This window comes from Accipiter gentilis, chromosome 2, assembly GCF_929443795.1.
Source record: "Accipiter gentilis chromosome 2, bAccGen1.1, whole genome shotgun sequence".
NCBI classification, from domain to species: Eukaryota; Metazoa; Chordata; class Aves; order Accipitriformes; family Accipitridae; genus Astur; species Astur gentilis.
In genome coordinates this window covers 4,181,832-4,204,902 of record NC_064881.1, presented here as the reverse complement: position 1 = coordinate 4,204,902, position 23,071 = coordinate 4,181,832, and the positions used below count along the sequence as shown (strand labels likewise).

The 23,071-nt window shown below is 40.7% G+C and overlaps 1 protein-coding gene across 9 annotated transcripts in view; it reads left to right on the top strand.

Moving 5' to 3' along the window:
* ZNF521 (zinc finger protein 521) overlaps positions 1 to 22,666 on the top strand; it is a 232,971-nt gene extending 210,305 nt beyond the window's left edge. For all 9 annotated transcript variants that reach the window (XM_049825395.1, XM_049825471.1, XM_049825418.1 and 6 more), the window contains one exon: positions 21,849 to 22,666. In XM_049825395.1, the coding sequence (XP_049681352.1) occupies positions 21,849 to 21,878 (30 nt within the window). In that variant the 3' untranslated portion in view covers positions 21,879 to 22,666. The remainder of the gene's footprint in view (positions 1 to 21,848) is intronic.
* The last annotated feature ends 405 nt before the right edge of the window (positions 22,667 to 23,071 follow it).

Here is a 23,071-nt window from a genome sequence, read left to right as displayed (position 1 = left end):
TCACCTGAGAAGTTCTTCCCATTTGGTAACAACGCAGTAGTTGACAGTCCTGCTTTGTGACTGTTTTTATTAAAGAGCTGAAACTTGTTTGCACAGGAGCCAGAACTTTCTCACAGACTGGCCTGGGAGTGTGGAACAGACTTCCACAGCAGTTAAGTATTACCATGAATGTCCTCAACTTATGCTTTTAAGAGTAGGGTGCACCTAGAGGTGCCAAAGGGTCCCTTCTCTCATATAAACTTGTACCTGCATGTAGATTTCTAAACCTTCCCCATAACCCCAACCTACAACAACAGAGCTCTTCCAAAACAAAATACACAGTTCCTTCCCCAGGGAAAGGATGAAAGAAAGAATGAAGCACTCAGAGCAGATGTTATTCATGTCACTTAAAACAGCAGGAGAACATTCCCAGCTCCCGGTACAAGCAGCTGAAGCAGAGCCGGGCAGAGCCAGCATAGAAGAGTCTCCAGAAGTTTTACTTAGCTTTATGTATGTGTCCCTCTCTGGATGTCCAGTTTTAACATTTGCATGTTCCAAGGTTAGCACTGTTGAAACTTATCTTCCAATTTCTTCCTCATTTCTTTAAGGGTTAAATTTTCCAAAGATCTCTGCATTGTAAAATGCTCCCAAAGATCTCAACATTTTAAAATGGCCTTTAAAATACCCTTGGCCTGAGCCAGAGCAGAATTAACCAAGCTCTAGGCTATTTCAAGAACTAAAAGACTTGACTGAGACCCTTAGCAGAGACAGTAGCAGAGCTGGGATTCAAACACTATATTCTCTCATTTGGGGGTCAGCTGGAGAAAACTGCTAATTAACCTGGACTGGGGTTGTCTCCTTGTGGCAGAGGCCTTCTGGGGCCAGCTGGGAAAGAGATTGGTGTGGGAATAACATCAGCCGTAGCAGCAGTGGCACCGCTACCTCCACATAGGATTGTTTTACCAAGGCCCCAACAGCAGTTGAGTCAGTGTATCATGCAGGTCCCAACGGCGAGCCTTCCATGACAGCAGGGGAGACCATGAATAATTTATACTCTTTACACAAAAACAGGGACAAAACTTTCAAACCTGCAGGTGAAGTTAGATTTTCAAGGATGTTTTCTTCACAAAGAAAGGCCTCAAAACATTTTTTTTAAGTGAAATTGGAGATTAGTTCTGGCATTTCTAGGTCCCCAAACTCTTAGGGTGAGGGGTGGAACATAGAAGCTGGCTTTCTAGGCCCCAAAGGCCAGGAGCCAGCAGGGAATAACTTTGTCAGCTCTTCTTAAAAAGAAGCCTACCTGAAATCCAATTAACAATCAAAGCTTTAGGCCAACATTTTCAAACTCGGTGGCCTATTTCTGTAGAGGGTGCTGAGCACCTCCAGCTGCAGTTAAGGCCAGTGCAAGATGCTGGTGCTGAGTACATCAGGAAATCGGGTCATAAATGCCTGAAGTTAGGAACCTTGATAAAAACATAGGTGCTGAGCAGCCATAGCCTCGTTTAAGGTTTCAGCAAAACACTTTTGATGCCTAAATACAGGCGCCGCATTCAGTAATGTTGGCCTTAGTCCTTAGCAGGCAGCCAGGTTGCTTTTGTCAGAGCAAATGCCTAGGATTCAGGAGAGCTGCATTCAGTTGCAAGGTCAAGTACTAACTTGCTCCACTTAACCATGCATGCTCTCCATCTCATGTGAGTAAGGATGATGATAATAATACGTGTGCCAGAGATACTAGGATTGTAATTAATGCTTATGTTTTGAGGGAACTAGATAGAGCTGCATGCACTGCAAGTATTATTAGTTTTGGTGCTTTTTTTTCCTGAACACTTACTGTACTGTTTCAGATAGATAGATATTAGTGTGTACCAGAATGTGCACTGAGTATTTTTCCATGTCTTCCAAGATGTAAAAAATTCAGACTTGTGTTTCTGAGACATGAGACTTCTTACCCTAGAAGGGAGAATTATTTTCTTTGCAGATTTTCTCAAAAGGCAATCAGGAGAAGTATGGTGGAGGCACTCATGCACCAGCTCTTTAAGGACACACGTTCAAAGTGTTTCCCCTGCAAGTCTTTTGCTTCAATGTCAAACAAAGTTTAAATACCAAAAAAAAAACTTTGAATTCCCTTCCAGTGCCCCTTCCCTCCTGAGGATTGAGGGGTGTTATGGCCATATTAGGTTTTCATGTGGTAATTATTTTCTAAGTAAGAAATTTCCAGGTTTGGAGCTTGTGAGTTCACCCGCCTTTGATTGGCCTAGTCAAACTCCCTGTGGGTACTTGGTTAGTTCATGAATATTTATAACACACTGCAAAGCCCACCAAGCCCAAAGTGCCAGAGTTTTTCAGGGACCATTTTGATTCCACTAAATAGTGCTTGACAAAAATGGGCTTAGTATAAAGGCTTCTTACTTGTCTCCACATACTCCATATACTTGTAACTCTACATGCAACAGTTAGCCTGTGAAACTTCACGCACTCATTCCTGTAAATAAACAGCAAACAATGTGTTTCACAGAATCCCTTATACATTCCCTGAGAGAATGTTCCTTAAATTTCTGGAGCAATTGAATCACAATTATGGGTTTGGTTTTTCAGACACTTGAATGATGTTAATGATGAAATTATAGAATTAACTCTCAAAGACAGTGTAGCAGTTAAGTGATGAATGTTGCCTTTAAATGAACCGTTTTAATGTTGGAAAAAAGTTCAGACTTAAGGAACAGTGAAATGACAAAGGATTGGAAGCTAAATATACTGTCCAAAATAAGTACTGAGCTACACCCACAAAGTACCCATACAAAAATAAGCAAAAATGTATATTCCTTCTCTTTCAAGGGGGATAGAATCATACCCAAATGTGTTTGTGCTTGAATATATGTCCCTATTTTGTCTGCTCCTTCCTGTTTATGCTCTTGTATGCCTGGACTGTTTTTGTAAAATAGAGGTATCTATTTTTTAAAAGATCAGTAGCAACAAAAAAGATTAACCCATACTTTGAATCTGTTCTCCTTATTGCCTCATACAGTCAACATTAAATAGATTCTGCAGAATCAGGTAATATAGTACAGTTCATAATCCTTGTGACTGCAAAGACTGTCATGCAAATATGTTAAGCGAAGTTTGTTGTCTCCAGTGTGAAAGCAGCATGAAACCATGGCAATCAGAAGATAAGCTCCACTATTCCTTTGTCTTTTTACGTGTTGACTCTGAAACATATCAGTGACATTACATGTCAACATTAACATCATGATTTCTGATTTTTAGCAAATGGAACAGCAAGGTGTGTGAGATTTCAGCCTAAAGAAGCAAATCAGAAGTTGCTGCAGAAAGGAAAATGCACAGAAAGGCAGAAGAAGGAAACTAAAGGCAAAGGAGTAGAAGAGAAGTAGAAAGGAGATTATGGGGCAAAGAAAGAAACAAGATAAAAATAATAGTGCTTGGGAAGGCAAACATTTTTCTGCTAAGTGATGCTGATAATAATGATAAGGCACTTGTAAAAATAAACCATGGTAATAAAAAGGGGAAGTTCAGTTATCACATAAAGGCCAATTTCTACCTTCAGTCCTTGTAGAAACCTCTGTGAACATCAGGGAGTCCTGTTGTAGATTGAGGACAGGGGAAGCAGTAAATGTATTCCCTGACCCACAAATAATCATTAGAAATGGAATTCTGCCCTTTGCAGAAAATGAGTTTTTATCATCTGTGCCCTGAACATCGCAGCCTACACCTTGCCATTAGTCAGATCAGTTGGCTCATACACCTGGAGTAAGCAGACGAAATAAGCACTCTGTTTGCATTTGAATAATTTCCCTGGTAGATCAGTTCAGTTCTCTCACTTGTCCATCCATTAATTTCTTGCTAATGTAGTTGATATCGATAACTGATTTTCTGTGCTAGACAGGAAGCACCGCTTCTTCATTCTGTAACGCATTCCTTCCTACAACTGCCCTGCTGTTAGCTACCAGTAGCTGCCATTATATTATCTTTCATCTGGCCCAGAGCTGACAACAGATGGCCATCTCCAGGACTGCCATCAGTGTGACTTTATGAAGCATCCAGCTATGGTGTACTGAGGAGCTTCATGGCCAGTTCTGCAAATCTGCCTCCCTTCCCCCCACCCCCACTGCTGGCCCTCCTCATTCCAACCCCGTGAATAAGCTCCTCATTCCTGGCTCCACTCTCCAGTGGTCCTGCAGTTTCCCAGTGAGTGATGGCACAACGTTACCAGTGAAAGGTTGCCGCTCGAGGTCTGCCCCCTCTTCCCTCCACAGCACTGGCAGAATGTTGCCATGGGCCCTGTATATCCCAGCATCCTCACCTCTCCTTGATTTTGGTGTACCAAAGCGTAAGTAGAGGGGCTCAGTAGCAGCAAACCTGCCGTCTCTTAAGATCTGTAATCTGAACCCTACCTTCTTCTATCACAGAGCTTAGTTTGGTAGCCCTGCCTCTGCTCAAGCTCCAGGGTCTGGAGAGAGGGGGATGTTTGTTCTTTGGTTTTTTGATGTTCCACAAGACATGCTGCCAAACCAAGATTGAGTATATTAAGTGTGAAGGAAGCTGAAGTATCGATTAAGAGACCCAAAGAGGAGAAAAGTATAAAATTCACAAGCATCCTGATTCCATTGACATGTTAGATCATTTGGAAAAGCTGTTTCAACTGGGTGGCTGCTGTGCATTTTGGAGAAAGATATATTGTTTGCTCTTGACAGAGTTTTCTAAAGCAAGGTACCTCCAGAGCTGAACCTGTATTTTAAGAGAAATTCACATTTGTATCCTTTATTGTGATATTTGCAGCAAGTCTACAGCTAGTAACAGTCTCTGCCCTCAAGCTATAAAGGAATAAGGCTCCATTGTTGGAGAGAGAGCAGCCTTCTGTGTGAAAGGCTGAGATGTGGTAGGCAAGATGAATAGTGCTTAAAAGCAGTGCTTGCGGTGCTGTCATTTAGAACAGGAACACTGAGGATTTAAACGAAAGTGAAAGGCATGGTAAATGAATCCTTTAAAATTGGTCAAATTTTCAGCTGCCTAAAATAACAAGTTTTCTCCATTGATAGGTTCATTGAGTAGGAGGAAAGTTGGGAGGGGATGAATCCCTCTAGGGAGGAGGTGCAGATAGTTTGTGAAAACAAGGTGTGGTCAGTGATTCATAAAGAGACACATCCAGGAAACTCCAGTAGACAGCAATCTTGGCTCAAAAGTGGTGACTTTCCTTCTTTTATTTTATTTTCTTTTTTTCCTTTTTCTTTTCTTGGGGGGGGGGGGGGGGGAGGGGAGAAGATAATCATTAGATTCCTCCATTCCAAACATTAGTCAAGAAGACTCGGATGCAGATGGCTACACAACTGGAGCTGTTCATTACAAAACCCCACCAGGAGGAACAGCTTTTGGGTTCAGCTTTTCTACCTGTTACTGGGGTCAGGTTCACCATGCTTTGATCAAACTGAGGCTGAAATATAATTTTGGGTGGAAAAAGAATGGATTTTTGCAGGCTCTCATGTTTGGGGTTTTTTTTTAAGTTGAGCTTCCTTTGTGTTCAAAGCTGAAATTGAGTGTCCCCCACCCTGTTAACAAGGGAAGAGAGATGGTTCAGTTCTCGTGAACTAATACTGCTGAGTTACACACATTTCTACATGCAGCTTTAGTGTATCTGTATTGTTATAGGCTCATTTTGCAGCAGAATCACTAGACACAGGCACTGATCATGGGTGTGTAAATCTGCTTGGGGATACTCTGTCAGTGAATACTCTGCTTCCCCCCCATACTTTGTGTGTGTAGATGTGTGCTATGTAATATGAAGAACCTGTGATACTGTTAAATATTAGTGGTGCATTTTGCGTTTGTAAAGGTGAAAGGTGATTGTGCAGGAAAATGGAACAGTATATTTGCTGTGAGACAGGCACTAAGAACTCACTCCCATGCTCAGTTATAATTCATGACTGTACTGGTGGGAAGCCCTTATCCCTCTGTGGAGTTAATGCATCTCTACTGTAGCCTGCTGAGAGCACCCTGTGTCCCCTCCCACCATCTGTGCATTCACTTGCGTGCTTTCTCTCTCTCTCTTTACTGTGAGATCTCTTGGTGTTAAAACTGTCAGACTACTACTGCCTGGTAAAGGTGGCTTTATGATGTGTATTAATGTTGAATTGTCATTTAAAGGGTGAGGAGGTAGGAAAGGGATATGTCACCGTTTGGTTTAAGCTCTTGTTAGAAAATGCTGACGAGCAGATAGACAGAAAGGTAGATTTGTTACTTCAAACAGCAAACAGCTTTGAACAGTGTATAGAAATTGCCACAATGTAGGGTAAGAGCTATTGATGGCAAATGTATCTTCGTTCCCAATCTGGGCATATTTTGCTGTTTCTTGGTACAGTGAATGTCTGTTTCTCCATGCCAAGATTTGAAACAATGGCATTTTAAATTGAATAATATTTATTTACCCATCCGCTGGCTTACTTGACAACTATTTTATTTTCTACAAGTTGATCTCCTCTTTTAGCTGAAAAGCTCTCTTGCAGGCTGCAAGTTAATTGCTTCTATGCTACCTGAGACTTGAAATTCATGTGACCAAGTGCTATAAGCTAGCACAATCTTACTTAAATAGGTAGTGTACGAAGATTTTTTATTATTATTATTGCTGTAAGGCACTGTCAGAAGACCGGTGAGACTGTCTAGCTTTGAAAGAACTGAACTCAGTTCACAGAGGTTTGAGATGATGCTTTATCAACCTGGCACCTTACCGCAATATTAGACTCAGAATATGGTTAAAAGACCATGTACTTCACTGTCACAGCAATATTAATTTGCAGTGTTTCACTGAATGTAATCTTATGTAGTCTGTTGTTTGTATTCCTTTAAAACTTATAAATCAAATCCAGACCTGGAATACCAGTGTATGAACTTAACAGATGTGCTGCCATAAGGGACTTCCTAGGTTATAAACTGCAGAAATGATCTTTTTCTATTTCAGATTCCTAACTTATTCCAGGGGGATTTAGGAGCCACAGAAGTAAGGTGGAAGGTCACGCGTTCGGACAGTAGCACCCACCCAGTGCTTGACGTTGGGTGTAATTGTCAGGAAATCCACCTCTAATCGTTTTATTATTCAGTCATAGCATCCTGCCGAAGCTCCTGAGCAAAAGTAGGGCAAGAATGACTTCAGTAGCTCTGTGTCCAGGTTTTCTTACGTGAAAGATCACTTTGAGATGACACAGCTGAGTAGTCGGGCTGAAATCCTAGTTGGTATTTTATTAATTTTGCACCAAGATAAATCCTGAAATTCTGACAAACTCCATGACAGGTGAAATTCCTTCTTGCAGAATCTGCTCAGCAAGAGGCTGCTCATTTCGTTCTGTTCGGAGGCAGGCAACAGGAGGGCAGCTTTATAATCAGCCCTCAAAGGAGCCCCGGCCGCCCCAGAGCCTTGGACTGATTGAATAACTCCTGGGCCTCTTCCCCTAGGCCTCCATCAGCAGGGGTCCTGTGGAAAGCAATCTCCCGCAGACTGGCACTGAAGTGAGCTTTAAACTACTATTTTCTGCTCTCCAGAGGAGCCTGGAGTACTAAAAGATAGATGGACTGCAGATATTTTATGAGAAACTGTCAGAAGAAGAGCAGAGTAAATGTTTTTTTTCCTCCTTCTTTGAGTCACACGCTGCATCACTGTAGAATTTTTCCCAGAATCTTTTACACCGAAAGTTTGAAATTAATTGGTTGCTAACCTTAATTTTCACCCCTCCCTCTTCTTCCTCCCTTTTTCTCTTCCCTCTTCTTCGTTTCCTTTTTTTTTTTTTTTTTTCCCCCCCTTAAATATTCACTCGGAGGCCCTTTGCTTAACCACAGTTGCAGAAAATCAGTACCATTTGCACTGAAATATTTATAATGACAGAATGAAAAATTGGATTCATTTTCTGGCCTGTAGCCGAACAGTCTGCAACTTTGCGCAGCATTGTTTAGCATCTCTCATTCCTTCCTTTCATTGGGGTGGTTTTCAGACACACACGCACGCGCTGCCCATGCTTCAGAGGAATGCTTAGCAAAACACAGAGCCATTTTTAATCTCAGCCTTGAGAAAACAACTTGTCTCTAACCTTGCCACCATTTGTGGGGGGAAGTAAAGGGAGGGGGGTCCCCGGGAAGCATGTAGAATCCCTCTTACAGGAGAGATTATAGAGGATGACATGCAGTAATCTGTCCTCCACAGCAAAGCAGTGTACGGCTGGAATTCAGCAAGTTGCTTCAGTGTGTTGCAGGGGAGGCAGAGCGGACTTAGCACCAGGCTGGATAGCAGGATCTCTCCAGTAATCCCTGTTCTGCCACCAATTCCCTCGGTGGCCTTGGGAAACTCATTTGCCCACGAAGGAAAAGGTTGTCAAAAGCTCTCTTTTGTGCGTGAACACAGACTGTGCCTGTAAAAATGCCCTGTGCTTCTTTGCACCTCCAGGTGGATGCTGGAACTGTACATATTTACTTCCCTTGCAGCAATGGTGTGAAGGTGAAGTGGTTGATGTTTGCAAAGTGCTTTGAAAATGAAAGTGCAGATCCTCAGGCTCCAATTTGCATCCCCTGCCAGTATAAAAGGTACCTTAGTCAGACAGCTAAGGATTCCCTCAGTACGCAGCAATTCCTGTTTATTTTGCTATCTGGTTCTGTATCACTCCCTTTTGGTCCTCACAGGTGTGTCTCAGAGTCCAGTGAATTCCAGGGATTTTTAATTGATATAACAGTCCTGAGGGAGCTATTACAAGCTGGCATAAGTTTGGGCAGCCTTACGAATGCTTTAATGTGCACTGAAGACTATGGTGGCCCAAGATTTTAATGTTTAGGCCATGTGGATTTACAAAAATATACAATAGTTGTATAGGAATTAGTCTGAAAATGTACACAATTTAACAGAGAATGATAAGTGCAGAAATTAAAAGAGAAATATATCTGTGAAAAGTGGTGATTTTGAAAACCCTTAGAAATTATTCTGGTGAGTTCTGTAGACTGTCTTGATAATTGTGTTAATTTCTGGAAAAGCCCTGTGGCCAAAATCTTAATCCCTAATGTCTAAAAAGAGGCACCTTGAGACCATACTGGATCCCCTAAGGACGTGGGTTGAGTGCAGGGGTTAGATTCCGCAAGGTGTGGAGAATATCCTGAAAATGTAGGTGCCAGAAATCGCCTATTGAGGTCCAAAAATGTTGTCTTGCTAACTTCACCCGTATCGAATTTACAACATAGCTCTCTCTATTGTGATAGCAGGTATCTGTGTGTAGTACTGAATTCTGATCTCTACTCCACATCACTCATCTGAGCACAAATTTTTTATTTATTTGGTTTCTTCTGTTAGATATTCAAAATGTTGGCTCTCTCTCAGTGTCCTTAGGAGCACAGCACAAGCAGGTGTGCCTATAAGCAGTAGGAAGGGACGGACATCTGCTCTAAGCATCACTACAGCTCAGTTAACACTGCACAGCATTATGTGGTTTGTGAGCAACGCATACTTTTTATCATTCAAAAGTTTCTTACCAACTTGCAGATTTGCCTTTTTCCCAGGTTCCCCACGATAGTTTGACAGGTCAGCCTGAAGTGATGAGCGTTCTGACACAAACTGCATTGTGTCTTAGAAATTTTGCCTGCAGTTGTTTTACTGTAGTATTGCTTTGATTTAAAAAGGAACTTTCTACAAAGTGGTGTATTTTATGATATAACAAAAAAAAAATTCCAATATTGTGCTGCATGTATTACAGAGATTTTCTGCTTAGCCCTTATTACTGCTTTCTGGTTTTCTTTTTTCTCTTCGTGTATGTAAATGGAGAACAGCATAATTTTTACGATTTTTAACAGTTACTGAGAAGCAAAAATAATAGAGACGAGAAAGAATGTGAACTTTAATTGCAAATATTAATTATGTTTTTAAACGGACATTTTTAAAGCAGATTGCCCTGACAATTTAATGACATTTTAAGGGAAGCCATAGCCCCAGTAGGATCCTTCAAATCCAGAAGTATTTCTTTGGCTGAGCTGACCAGAACACAAATATACAGGTGTGTAAAATGCCTTAAGATGCTGAAAAGATTTGTGGCAACAATAGACTAGAGACCACAGTGAATTGACAGTACACATCTAATGGGATGGTGCAGAACTGTTACGGAACATCGGGACGGTAAGAGTAGCCCCCAAACAAATGTTTTATCTCATTGTTGAAGACGGTACCTTTCTGGGAAAGCTGCTTTCTCTGCCGGCCTGAACTGTTGTGTTGGTTTTGTTTTTCTGTTTGGAGTGCCAGTCTGTTTACTAAAGTTATTAGTTTATAAATTTTGCCAAGGTAAAGTAACTGTGAGAGCTTTAAATTAGAATAAGTGCCACTTCTGTGTGGCAGGTTCCTTTGAGGGCTGATTAGAAAGCAGGCCTCCCGTTGCCTGCCCCTCTATGCATGGCACTATTGCTGTGGGTACTTGTTTATAGCTTACCTTTGAATTTATATAAGTGTGCACTGTGGTATGATGAATCGCCCTCCGATAGTGAAGAGTCTGCTTTTTTTTTCTGGGATCAAGCTAATACTTCACTTTAAAGAGTTATTTTAATTAGGTGGGTTTTATTGTAATGAATTAAAATTAACTTGGAGTAGCAAATTATGTAAGACTGCGAGGGTTATAGATTAGCCTCACCATAGCTACAGCACATCTATTTGTAAAGGAATTAAAGTTCTGTATTTCAGACACCTTGGCACTAAACATAGACAGCAAATGAGTGTGTTGTCTCCAGTTATTTTCCTCCTAAATGTGATTCTTTTCACTCGGATCAGAAGATTGCCACACTAAAAAACAGTCCTCATGGGCAACAAGAGGTGAAAGCACAGCTGCAGGAGGCTGGATCTCCTGGCAGGAGATAGCCTAGGAGTCAGGAGTACCACGGCATCACAAGCCAAACCCAGAGGTGAGGGGGGGCATTTCTTCAACTGTCAGTGCAGGGTTAAGGCAGGATCTAATGACATGTCTGACTTGCAACGTGTCACTGGCCAGCTGTGTGACAGGAAACAGAATGACCAACCTCAAAGAATGACATTTGGTAGGAGGATACTTCTTCCCTCATGGGGAGGAAGGAAAAAGGCATAAAAGGATGCTTCTTTGTGTAGTACTTCTTGTTTGGGGGAGGGGAAGTATTAAAACGTAGACGTTGGACTTCACTGTCTTCTCCCTTCTATAGGTTCTGAAAACAGGAGAAAGTGAGAGTAAAATTCCTCCCATTTAGCTGTGGTCACATTTCACTCTTCTTTTACACAAATGCAAATGACAACGAAACAGAAGACAATAGAGAATCCAGACTTCTGCATTTTACAACCAATAACCACAATGACAAACATAAAATTTTATTGTCCTGGTACCACATGTCAGTAAAAGCTCCAGATTTATTGATTTACAGTGTTTGTCCTTAGAAAATTTAGAAAAGTAGTAACTTTGTTCTAAAGGGCAAAATAGCATTCTGGTCTCTCTAAAAGTCACCTTTACAACATGGAGTTTCTTGGACTGAAAAGGAGGGAAATCAGATGAGGTTGCTCTAACAATATGTTTCAACATAGGGTTCTTAGCTGTCTAACTATTTACCAGATATGAAGGGATAAAAATTGTCCTTATTTTCTTTTCCAGCAAGTAGATTTGTAATTCACACACACACCCACCCCCAAGTACTGTCCCAGTTCCCACTATTCCTTGTTTGAAGAGTGTAGGAATAAGGTCTATAAGATGTCCAAGATAGGCTGGCGCAGTAACCAGTTGTGAAGGAAGTCAGAGAGCAAAAGCCATGGGGGCCTCTGCTTATCAGCTCAGAAATCTTTGGCCATTACTTGCAAACTGTCTTGAAGGAAAAAGTTGCACCAATGTGCAACAGAGTTTGGGGCATTTAGAAGAGGAGGAGAGCTAGCAGAACTCCATAGTTTTTCCTTTTTTTCTTCCTTACACATTTTAAAATTGACATACCATGGACAAGGGGACGTATTTTCACTTATGTTCCTGATCTGGGGATCCAAAATACACAGCAGTCCACTTACACATCCTCTTAACAGGGTGTATGTATGCTTACTGGCTGGATAACTACCAAATATGATTTCCATGTACGAAAGCCAGGTTTGGTGAACTGGGCTGGTTCAGGGTTTGCTTTTAGCTCAGCAACAACGGTGTTAGTCACTTTGAGTTAATCTCGGGTTGATCCATAACCTCCAGTGTGCTGAGTGCTGTTGTACAAGGCCCCATGCACCAGCTGGCAATGTGCGGGGAATCCAGATTCCAGGCTGTGCCTTTGTCACCTGGTAAGCACAATACCCAGCGTTATGTCACAAGGTAGGGAGGTGAACGCAGTGATCGATGCAAGTGTGGGATGTGTCTGTCTGTATAATAAGAGTGCAGACAAGTTGCAGGGCTTTTCTTTCAGGCTGTATCAAGAAACTTGTAATTTCACTTGTAATTTTGTTCAAAGGAATTCTTGTACATGCACCTGTGGAAAACTGGAAAGGATCATTGTTTTAAAGGTTGCCCTTTGCATATAAATCACAGCTCTGTGTGCTTCCCCATTTTAATTGGGTGACCTTTTGAATCCTATGGACAGGAGCTTGAATTCTGAACCTGCTGGTTGGTTTAAGATCTGAAATCAATCCATGATCTGCTTTAAATCAGAGACCCCAGAATGAAAATTGAGAAGAACAGTTCCACTTGGAAGGTTCCTTCTCACAACTCATAGAAAACTTGATTGCAGACCAAATAGATGTGTGTAAAATCCAGATTCATTTGTCAGTTTAATCCCTGAAAAGACCTATCAAGGATTCAGTGAGTACGAGAGAAACAGGGGGAGCAAGAAATGTGTAATGTTTCCAACAGGACATTTCTGTGCAATTATCAATTTACGCTTCCATTATTTGTCACTAATTACTGCACTGAGCTGTTAAATATTTAGTAGTAGTTTGTTTAATTGAGTTTGACCTATAAAGAAATCTGTACATAGCATAGCTCCAGTTTCAGGAGGCAGTTCCTCACTCCCAGCTAGGCAAATTTGTATTCATGTAAGATGAACACATATTGTTAGAAAAGGGGGTTTGTTTTTGTTGTTTGGGTTTGTTACCTTTCTCTCTCCCCCACAGATTTATTTGTCTTTAAGGTATCTAAAATTAGAGCATGAAGTAGGAGTGCTGCTTGTGGATGTAAAATGGGAGGGAGGTCAAACTTAACCTTGTTTACAGATGTTGTAGTTTAGAAAGCACCAGCATGATAAATAAAATATAACAAAGAAAAAAAATTAAAGCAGAGCAACAACTAGCCTATGAACACGTGTCTGTAAAACACTGACTTCATCCCTGATTATCTTATTAAGCAGTATTGCCTATCAAAGTTTGTTGTTCCCTGTTACTCTGTTGTACAATAGCTGCAGATAAATCTGGATTTGTTCAGCTTTGGATTCTGCCTACTCTTTGCCTGGCTGTGTCTGACAGGGTGAAGAGTGTGGCCTCTGCCAGAAGGTGTGCAAGAATGAATTGGTACATGAGCAATATTCACTTTGTTTTAAACCCAACAGGCCTAGCTCTATTCTTACTTGTTCCTATCTTGAAAGTCCCTTGATTTCAGAGGAGTTTCTCTTAATTTATACCAGGGTAATCATAACCATATTCTAAAGTAATAAGATTTTTGATATGTTTCTCAGAAGTGTCTCCTTTTGCCTTTTTTGTTTAAGCTTTTATTCCCACTTAATGAACAATTTTCTTATTGGGGAAGGATGCTTGTGTATTAATTTGCAGTATCACAAAAGCCTTGTTTTTCAACAAACAAGACTTAGGCCTGGATCCTGATTAGCAGTACAGCCTCTTTGAGGCATAAAACCCAGGAAGGTTTCCCAGTTTCAGTCAATAGCTGTGAACATGTCCTAACGATCGCCCTCTCTCGCCATCGCCATCATCTTATCATTTATGGGGGTAGTACATGCACCTTGCCTGTGCAGCCAGGCACACCTTGCCTGAAATGGAAGAGGTTGTTCTAAGTTCCATTGCCTTTCAATAAACACCAAACAGGGTAAGGGAGGCTTATGGCAGGCTATTGCCTGGCACCATAGGTTAAAACAGCCTTGGAGCTACTCTGATTTATGTCAGAGGCTTAACCAGGAGCCCCCTGGCAACGCTTGTTGTTGCCAGGAGGGTGCAAGGATGGTGAACAGACACCTGTGTCTGTTCTCTTCTGGTGACAGTGATGAAGATCTTATTTGCTGCACCTAGGAGCATATGTCATTCTTTTCCATACAACAGATCTGTGATATATGTACTCACATATAATAATGAATCCAAAAGGAATCATTGACATTTTACTAGTGACTTACTGGAAGTCTCTGAAGAAAAATAGGTGTCAGGGGGTTTGTTTTTGTTTGGTTTTGGTTTTAATTTTCAGTTTGCATCCCTGAGAACATGGTATCCAATTGGAGATTTTTTTACGGGTAGGTTTTCTCTGGCCCAGCTGGAAATGCTTGAGTAGAACCAGAACACTGAGAGTTTTACATAAATACAGTAAAGAGTACGATCTGATTAGCAGTCATGCCATTTCAGAGACATTAGTATAGTATCAAATCACATAGTTTAGGTGAACTAATTTATATGAATAACTGCAACTCAGTGTAGACTTTCCTATCATTGTCAACAGTGGTCAGTCATGACCTAAGATGACCATTTAATTGGCCATCATGTCTGAGAACAGACCTGATTCTCAAAGGCTGGTAAACATCAACTCACTACACATAAGTGGTATTTATGGGAACATAGATTCTCTTGGGATTTGGCCCCTTCTTTGTTGTGGAAAGAGCTCTGTTTTAGTTCAGACCAAATCCTTATTTCCTTGGGAATCTCAAGTTTCAGAGACTGTATTTTGTTAGGTCTATGCTGGTGATCAAACTTGGGCTGGATGAAACTCCATGCCTACTTTAGTGCATTTAAAAATTTATTGGTACTCTTTCTGCTCTAACAGCTGCACTGCAGTACTGGAGGTGCTGGTGGCAGGGACACCTTGCCTCAAATTTTTTCTGTTCTATCCAGAACTCCAAAGGCTCCATTTGGCTTCCTACTTTTCACCTGTGAAAAGCTGTTAGACATCATCTCCTTTCGAGCTCCCTCATTCACTCAGGATAAGTGTGACCACTGAAATCTGAAGATATATTCATTTTTGTGTCAGAAACATTGTGATTCTTGGGACGAAACACATCAGAAACATTTGTCAGTTTCAAGATTTCAGAACAATTTAAGTTAATTTCCTGTAGTTCGTGTTTTATGAAAGGAAGGGAGGGGCCTGGGAGGGAAAATAATCTATGGTCACGTCATCTGTTGATGACCAACTGAATTTGCTCTTTTTGTATTTCACCTATGCAAAAAATACAGAAATGCTTATAATCTGAGCACTCATAAACACTCTGTCAGTACAATTAAGGATTATAGCACAGAATGGACCTAGATATGCCCCTAACCTTCAGTTAATTTCATTTGGTGGACATGGACTATGGAAGTGGTTACCCTTACTGTGGGAATGCAAATCCCACCTATACTACTACATTTTTACCTGTATAGCAAGTGAGCCTGAGAAGCCCCTGTAACAGAACCTTCTTAATTGCTTGCAGCAGCAGTGAAGCCAGGGCCTTAATGTTTTGGGGCATTGAAAGTAAGTTTACTGCTTTCAGATGCTTTAAAATGGCCCAGATATTCTACTGAAACCAGCTCCTGACTATGCAGATTTGGTTTCATGTGTGATTTGGGGCTGGCTGAGCCTCTTTTTCTCCTGGGATGAACATCAGGAAAAAAAAATCCTAACCCTGAGGTCTGTGAAGCTGTGAAATAGTCTCCCAAGAGGAGCATTGGAAGCTCTAATTAAAATTGGACTGGGCAAAACACTTGAAATTACACTATAGGCGATAATCCAACACTAGCAAGATGGGTGGAGAAAACGCCCTAATGGGTCTTTTCTGTCTTAAATTCTATGAATTCTTGTTCTTCTCTTTTATTATGCTATTTCACCTTTTTCTTTAATGGTGACACAGTGTCATCTAGAAAGTATTATAAGTATTATAAGTGAGCTGAGTAAGATGATGTTAAATGTCAAAAGAAAATACAACAGTTTCTCTGCAGGTTCACAGTGATTATGTGGAGACAAGAAAAAGAGAAACTGACTGTAAGCAAGGGACATCAGTGCAGTTTCTGATCTGTACGACAGTGGCAAATGCCTGTAATATACATGTTTATCATTTTGACATTACATTTCATATTCTTTGCTTATGAAGAATAACCACATTCCACCAAAGCTAACACAGGTGTGGAAAAGTCGTTTACAGTAACTGTGTACATCACTCAGATTGCTGGAGACATCTTCTATCCAAATGTTTCAAATATCCCCAAAGACCTGGACTAAATAATATCTTTTTACATCTTAATTTATAGCATGTATTTAATCTTAGTATCTCACACATCTAAATATCTCATCAATTTAGTCTTGGGTATAATCATATTACAGTCTACCAGGAAAGAACCCTGTTACAATATAATGGAGCTTTGACAAGAAACTCGGTGCTGCAGTACTGAAGCAGTACAAATTTGAAGAAAGGGTATAAAAATCAACCTTTTCTGAGATTTTTCTTAAAGTTATAGCTATGTCTGAATAAGTTACATTTATTTGTTTTTGGTGTTAGCAGTTAATACTTCTCTTCCCTCCTCCCCCCGCCTTTCCACATGATAGAGTATTTCAGCAGTGTCTGATGCAGAGCTTTCTGTGTGAGAGGTCTTATATCATGACAACCAGTTAAGTAACAAAGCATCAGACCGAAGTTCTGGGAACCATGTTGACACCATGAAACTGCATTTTTGATTCGTCATTACCACTGCACTTAAGGTTTTGCTAGGCTTGCCTTTTCCACGAGCCTGTCTTTCTTTCCCCTTTGGTTCTGGAAAATCCAACATCCTCTTGTTAGCTGCAGACAGTTTGAAAAGTACGGTACAGGATAAGAAGTTGGAATAAAAAGAAGGGAAGAGAAGCAGAAAATCTTGATTAGAAAGTATAATTTAATAGAACATGTATTGAACCAAATGTATTGATTAATGTGGAAGATATAGTACTTATATTGATTCAAACCAGAGATTTAGTACTAAAAGCTGTAAGCCAAAAAGCTGTTGCAGATTGCTACAAAAGTCAGTTTAATGCTGTCCTTGAGAATGCCTTCACAAAGAAATTCTTCTAATGTTTGAGGAGTAGGTAGAATGCGGTATATGTCAGTTTGATCCCGGAGGGTTTTATTTTGTACTCTAATAGCTGTTACGAGCCTACATTATATCCAAGGAGTAATTTTCCTTAGGGGTGCCCAGCTCGCTTTGTGTCAATATTCTAGCATTTTAAGTCACGTACAGTATATGCTTCTGGGAACAGTGCAGGAGCCAGCCAGACTCATAATGGTCTGCATTCATTAATAAAGGCAGAAGCTTCTGTCCCTCCATTGCCCACTACAGGGATGCCTCCCTGGTCTTCAGGGACCCGTACAGACACATTTAAAGAAAGCTTTATTTTGAGTGGGCAGGAGATGAAATGCAGGACTTGCAGGCATTTCCTAAGTCAGCTATATGCCCGAGCACAGGGGTGACCTTAATGGGTCAGAGAAGAATGCAGGTCAAAAGACTTATTATCCAGCCTGTTGGAAACCAATTGCTTTTGTTAAAAAAAAATTGTAGCGCTTAAAGGTTGATAGTAATGTAGAGTTCTGTTTTACAACCTGGAACTCTATTGCAGTGCAGTGGGGTGCATTTTTTTTTTTTTTTAATGCAAAAAAATACAAGATGATCCGTAAAATTCACAGGTAAAGGATTCCAGATAAGTGATAACATGTAGGGTATCATAATTACTTAATCAGTGATGATTGATTGCTCATGTTTGTGTTCTTGAACTAAGGAAAAAATAACATGCTGCTGTGGTACTGTTACCATCTGTTGAAATAATGCATCTACATTTCATCTTTATATTTCTTCACGTGTTCGCTCTTTGCACTGTTTGTCAGGTACAACCATGTTCAGCTAGTCATAAAAAACAGAAGTGCCATTTAAATTGGATGCAACCGCAGTTCACATTAAAGATTCTCATGGGCTAGTGAGTCTGCTGTGGCTATCTGTGGATGTTTTTTCTTCATTAGGTTTGATGCTGTGGGCAGGAACTCTTTGCTAGCTAATACCTCTCATGTTCTATCTGAAACACAAAGACATACACCAAACAACAGAAAGTATTACCTCTTTTGTCTCATGCATTTCTGCAAAGAAACCTTTTTAATATATTTTTGCCGAGGAGATTCTTCCACACGCTATTATTGTGAAATCTTTGTATGTTTTTAACTCCTTAACACTAACAACAGGGATATCTCAAAGTATTTTCATCCAGAAGAGTGGTGGCATATAATTTTATAGCAGTTCACATAACAGTTGGGATTCTGGATTCTGCTAACAAAAATAATTATCTCTCGGAACAGGGAGAATGCATTTTAAGAGTTTAATTTGCTTGTGAAATATATTGAATTCAGGTTTTCCCAGGTAATATGCTTGGTTTCCAGATAATACTGAGAGAAATTGGGGATGTAGGAGTTTTCCTGGCTCGGTTTGTGTCTGATGCGGTAACAAATGCAGTGACACACACACCTCCTGCTTCACTGTTCCTCCATTTTGTGCATGCAAAGCTTGCATTTGTGTTTGCAAACTAGTTTCTCCTTATGAAATCTCAGCTCTTCGAAATGTTAACATAGCTATTGCTGAAGTCCAGGAAAGATTGTATTAAGAAAAATTATTTTTCCCTTTCCATGGCTAAGTAGGAAATTGAAATTTTTGCTTCGTAGGGAGACTACCTCATAATTAAACAGATGTGTATATGTGCAATCAAATTTGGGGGAGGCTAAGAAGGGAAGCATGTGATATCCCCTGTACTTAGTTAAATGACTTCTCTTTGGCGAGTGAATGTACTAATCTCTCTGAACTCAGGCAAAGTAGTTTGAAGTTTCTGGAGGAGGTGTTTCAAGCTCGCGTAGTGTGTCTTTAGTGAAGGGCAGCACACTTTCCGAGCCGCACGGGGGATCTTGACTGTAATATTGTGCTCTCCCTGGGTGTACTGCACTCCCGTGTCCCTGCCGTGTCCCTGCCGGCGGGAGCTCCAAATTCTGCTTTCCCCGCCTGCCTGAGCTCCCACTGCCGGGAAAGCGGGGAGCTCGCTGCACACAAGGCAAAGAGACTATCAGAGTCGAGATCTGCTGTGTGGATAATGGAGGAGAATTTTTGCCCTAAATTTTTAAACACAACACCCCTCATAAAAACAACAACAGTTCATAACTGGGATTAATGTTTGCAATTTTCAGTCACTTAGACATGGGGTCTCCAATAGATGGCTTTTGGTGGAGTAGAATATGGCTCTCTGTGGGATTACAGAATTTTCCTCCTTTTCTTATCTCTCTCCTCCCATCCTTCGCCTGCTTGTCTTGTCAATGTTATGCTTCTGAAGTGCTTCCACTTTGTATTTTTTTGCCACTTATCCAAATAGCTATTCCTCCCTAGTCCCTCACGTTTGGAGGGCCTTAATTACTTTGGAAACCATATTTTGTTTTGACTGTTTGCAGTAAGTATAGTTGCCTTTTTAAGGCCTAAACTGCTCAAAGCACTTCCTCATGTTCGTATCCTGCCCTGTCTCATTTTTTTTCTGCAACACTTGTTTTTTTCTGTTACCTCTTCATTATCTCTAGAGAATATAATTTTGCACCAGGGCACAGGAGTCAGGGACACTGAGAGCAGGGGCAAGTCAGTCCTTATGCTGTGTTCTATTTTGTCTCCTTCATATTTGGGCCTTTTTATTTTTTAATCAAAAATGTCATTGCAGCCAGAGTTACAGCTACACTTCTAAAACACCTTTTGACTGCTTCATATGCAACTGTTCATCCAGCCTCAGACTGATTATGCGTTTTTCACTTAGTGAAAAGAAATAAAAAACGGGCATGACTGACATGCTGGCTCTCAGTAGATTAGAAACAAAAGACACCCCCCCCCCCCCCCCCCCAAATATGTCTCTGCAATGTAACAACTGGTATATGACTTCACCTATTCAGAAGCAGAGAAAAAAATCAGAATTCAGGCTGCCACCCCGTATTTAACTTGTCCTGTTGTTTCTAGGTACTGCAGCATCTCCAATAAGCCTGTGGTGTTATGCTGTAAGTGCTGCAATAAATGGACACAACAGGATGACAAAAGGGCTGAGTGTCAGGCTTAACTCTTAATTTCCTTGCTTTTGTGGTTTAAAGTCAGAGCCCATTACCTGTGACCAGCCAACATTATCGTCTGCAGCTATTGTTACTGCTTTACAGCATTTTGAAATGATTTTATGGGAAGGATAAGAAGCTAGATGAAATCAAGTGGAGAGTGTATTTTTTTTAACACTCTTTGGCCTTGGACAGTCTGGAATTCCTGCCATCAGCATTAAATCATTTTGTATTCACATCTGGAAATTGCATCTTTGAGTGTCACTGGGTCATTTTCCTTTAATCTTGAGAATGGCACTACATTAAAAATTCCTCAGTCTTACTGTAAGATCCGTTCCTTGCCAAATGTCCCATGAACTATTGTTTGTGTGCGTGCACAGCTTCGGGAGAGAGAAGGAGGAAGGGAGGGAGAACTATCAGGCTGGTCTGCAGTCACGCTGTATTTCACATTTGTTTCACCAAGGCTGTTTTCATGTGCCTTTTCATGGGTGGCTCTGGAGGGTATGGTTCAGTAGATGTTCACTTCATTGAAAATTATGACTGTCTTTTGGGAACAGGTTCATCCTGCAGTGTGTTAGTCCAAAGGAGTTTTAAGACAGATTAACTTAATAAAGCATAATGAAGGGACTGGACGTGCTGGGGGCAAATTACGGGACGTGACAGCCCTGCCCTCTGGGTCACTGGTCCAAATCTGGCCCAGATTACTAAGAAGAAAATTCATCGCTAATCAGTGGCTGCCCTGTTGTCTGAGAAGTAGCATTCACAGACCTTTTCCAGTTGTCTGTGGATCCAGTATACGTTTTAAAAGATTTAACACATTACATTGGATCCTTGCTCTTAGCTTGATGCTTGTGAAGGATCTGACCCAGTGCAGGCATTGAAATAGCATCTCTCATCCCTGAAAGTGGTCAACTCGATTAGAGCAGCAGTAGGAAAGAGGGTGAAACCTGTGTTTGCTGCTGTATTTGGTGATTACTCATATGGGAAAGGAGAATTTCAGACTCCAAAGTCCATGCTGTGTCACCTTACGTAAGGCACTATGTTCACCTGAGGAAAAATACCTGTGGGTTTTGGTGACCGAAGGGTGGGCTGTGGCAGCCCCTCTTGTTTTCTCATCCCTCTTTGAGCTCTCTGCGAGGCACAGAATGACTCTTACCATACTGTTTGGGGGAAATAGGTTTTAATGCAATAAACCATTTGAAGTGGTGCCACAGTCTAGGAAGCACAGTCCAATTACCATAGGTCTTTTATGACAAATAAATGCACTTCTCATTTGCATAATGCATAAACCATGAGCCGTATGTAAGCGGACACCAGAACCGCTGAGCTGGTATACAGTTTCACTGGGGCAGGTCAGCCCACACCTACCTAGAGAAGAGCGCATTGCCCTTCTTGTGGCAAATGGAAAGAATACTGTTGTGAAACAGCTGGGGAAAACTCCTCTCTTTGATAATGATGCTGCTTCTGGCTGCTTTAAAACAAGGAGGAGTTGAACGTGCTCTCTTTCCAGTCCATCATTTTGCAAGATATGTTGGGAGAATTGGTTTTGCATCCTTTCACATAGAAATGCCTGTCCTGTGACTAAGCTGTTTCTTTTATTTTTGTTACAGAATCATACGATGACCCAGCACAGCAGTTAGTGCAAGGCCCGTCTCTTCCAGAGAATTCTTTGTGGCACAAAAAGGGAACACGTTTTACTCTTTGCACGAAACTTTCATTGTTAATGTATATTATTCAGAAACATTGTATTGTACCATAAAACTTGTATTATCGAAACTGTTGGATGTTCATGTGTTTGAACTTTTGAGCACCGGATAGACTTCCTGTATATAAAGTGTTGCACATGTATTATGTTGTCTGATACTAAAATGGTCTTATAAAGACAAGTGGACTTGGGCCCTATTCAGGAAAGATACAAATAATAATAGTACTGTGTGAGGGGAAAAAAATAGCTTAAGAAAAAGTGTCATTTTCAAGGAGGAGGGAGAAGGTAATAGCTATGTTCCATTACAGCTGTTTGGCCTTCCTTTCATTTAAACTTCAGTCTAGAAATCTCTCTTTTGGTATACAAACGGATGAATCTAAGACTATTTTTTATTGCTGAAGATTCTTGCAAAAAATATGAAGAGACTCTTTCTCACAGAGCAGGAACCCACAGTTGAATAAGGCCCGTATATATATTTGTAAGCCTTGCGATATGACAGATAGCATTACCATATATGCAATAGTTGTTATGTAGATTGTCAAAGAAATTTTTTTTTCTGGATACCATTTGAAGCTTTGAGTGTTCAAGACTTTCCTTAATGATTTCACACGGCCAAATTCTTGAATCAGTTGGACTAACATGTATGTTACTGTTATTAATGTTTACTCTGCGGTCTGAACCTGGAGATTACTGGAATTGTTTTCCAAAAGGAAATAAATTCAGTTTACCATTATGTGTGAGCGTGCTTGTGTCATGTCTTTTTCCTTGGAAAATAGCATTATTATTACTGCTCATGTAGTACTTAAAGGACCACCAAGATCTGGAATCCCATTGCATCAGGACCTATACACTGCTCAGTAGGAGTAGGTCACTTTTCTCAAAGCTAGGCATTTAAATAAATGTTATTGTAGAAACAGATCTGCTGGCCCACTGCAAAGCAATGTGTGCTTGAGGGTAATATTCACTGTTTTCTGGTTTTGTTTGTTTTATTTGGCAGTCTCAACATTTTCATACCTGTACACTTGACATGTTGGTTGCCAGAGGAGTCACCACATATCTTCTGTGTATAATTAGCAGTGTATTTCAATGCAATATTATTTAGTGAGTTGGGGCTAGTACTGACAACCG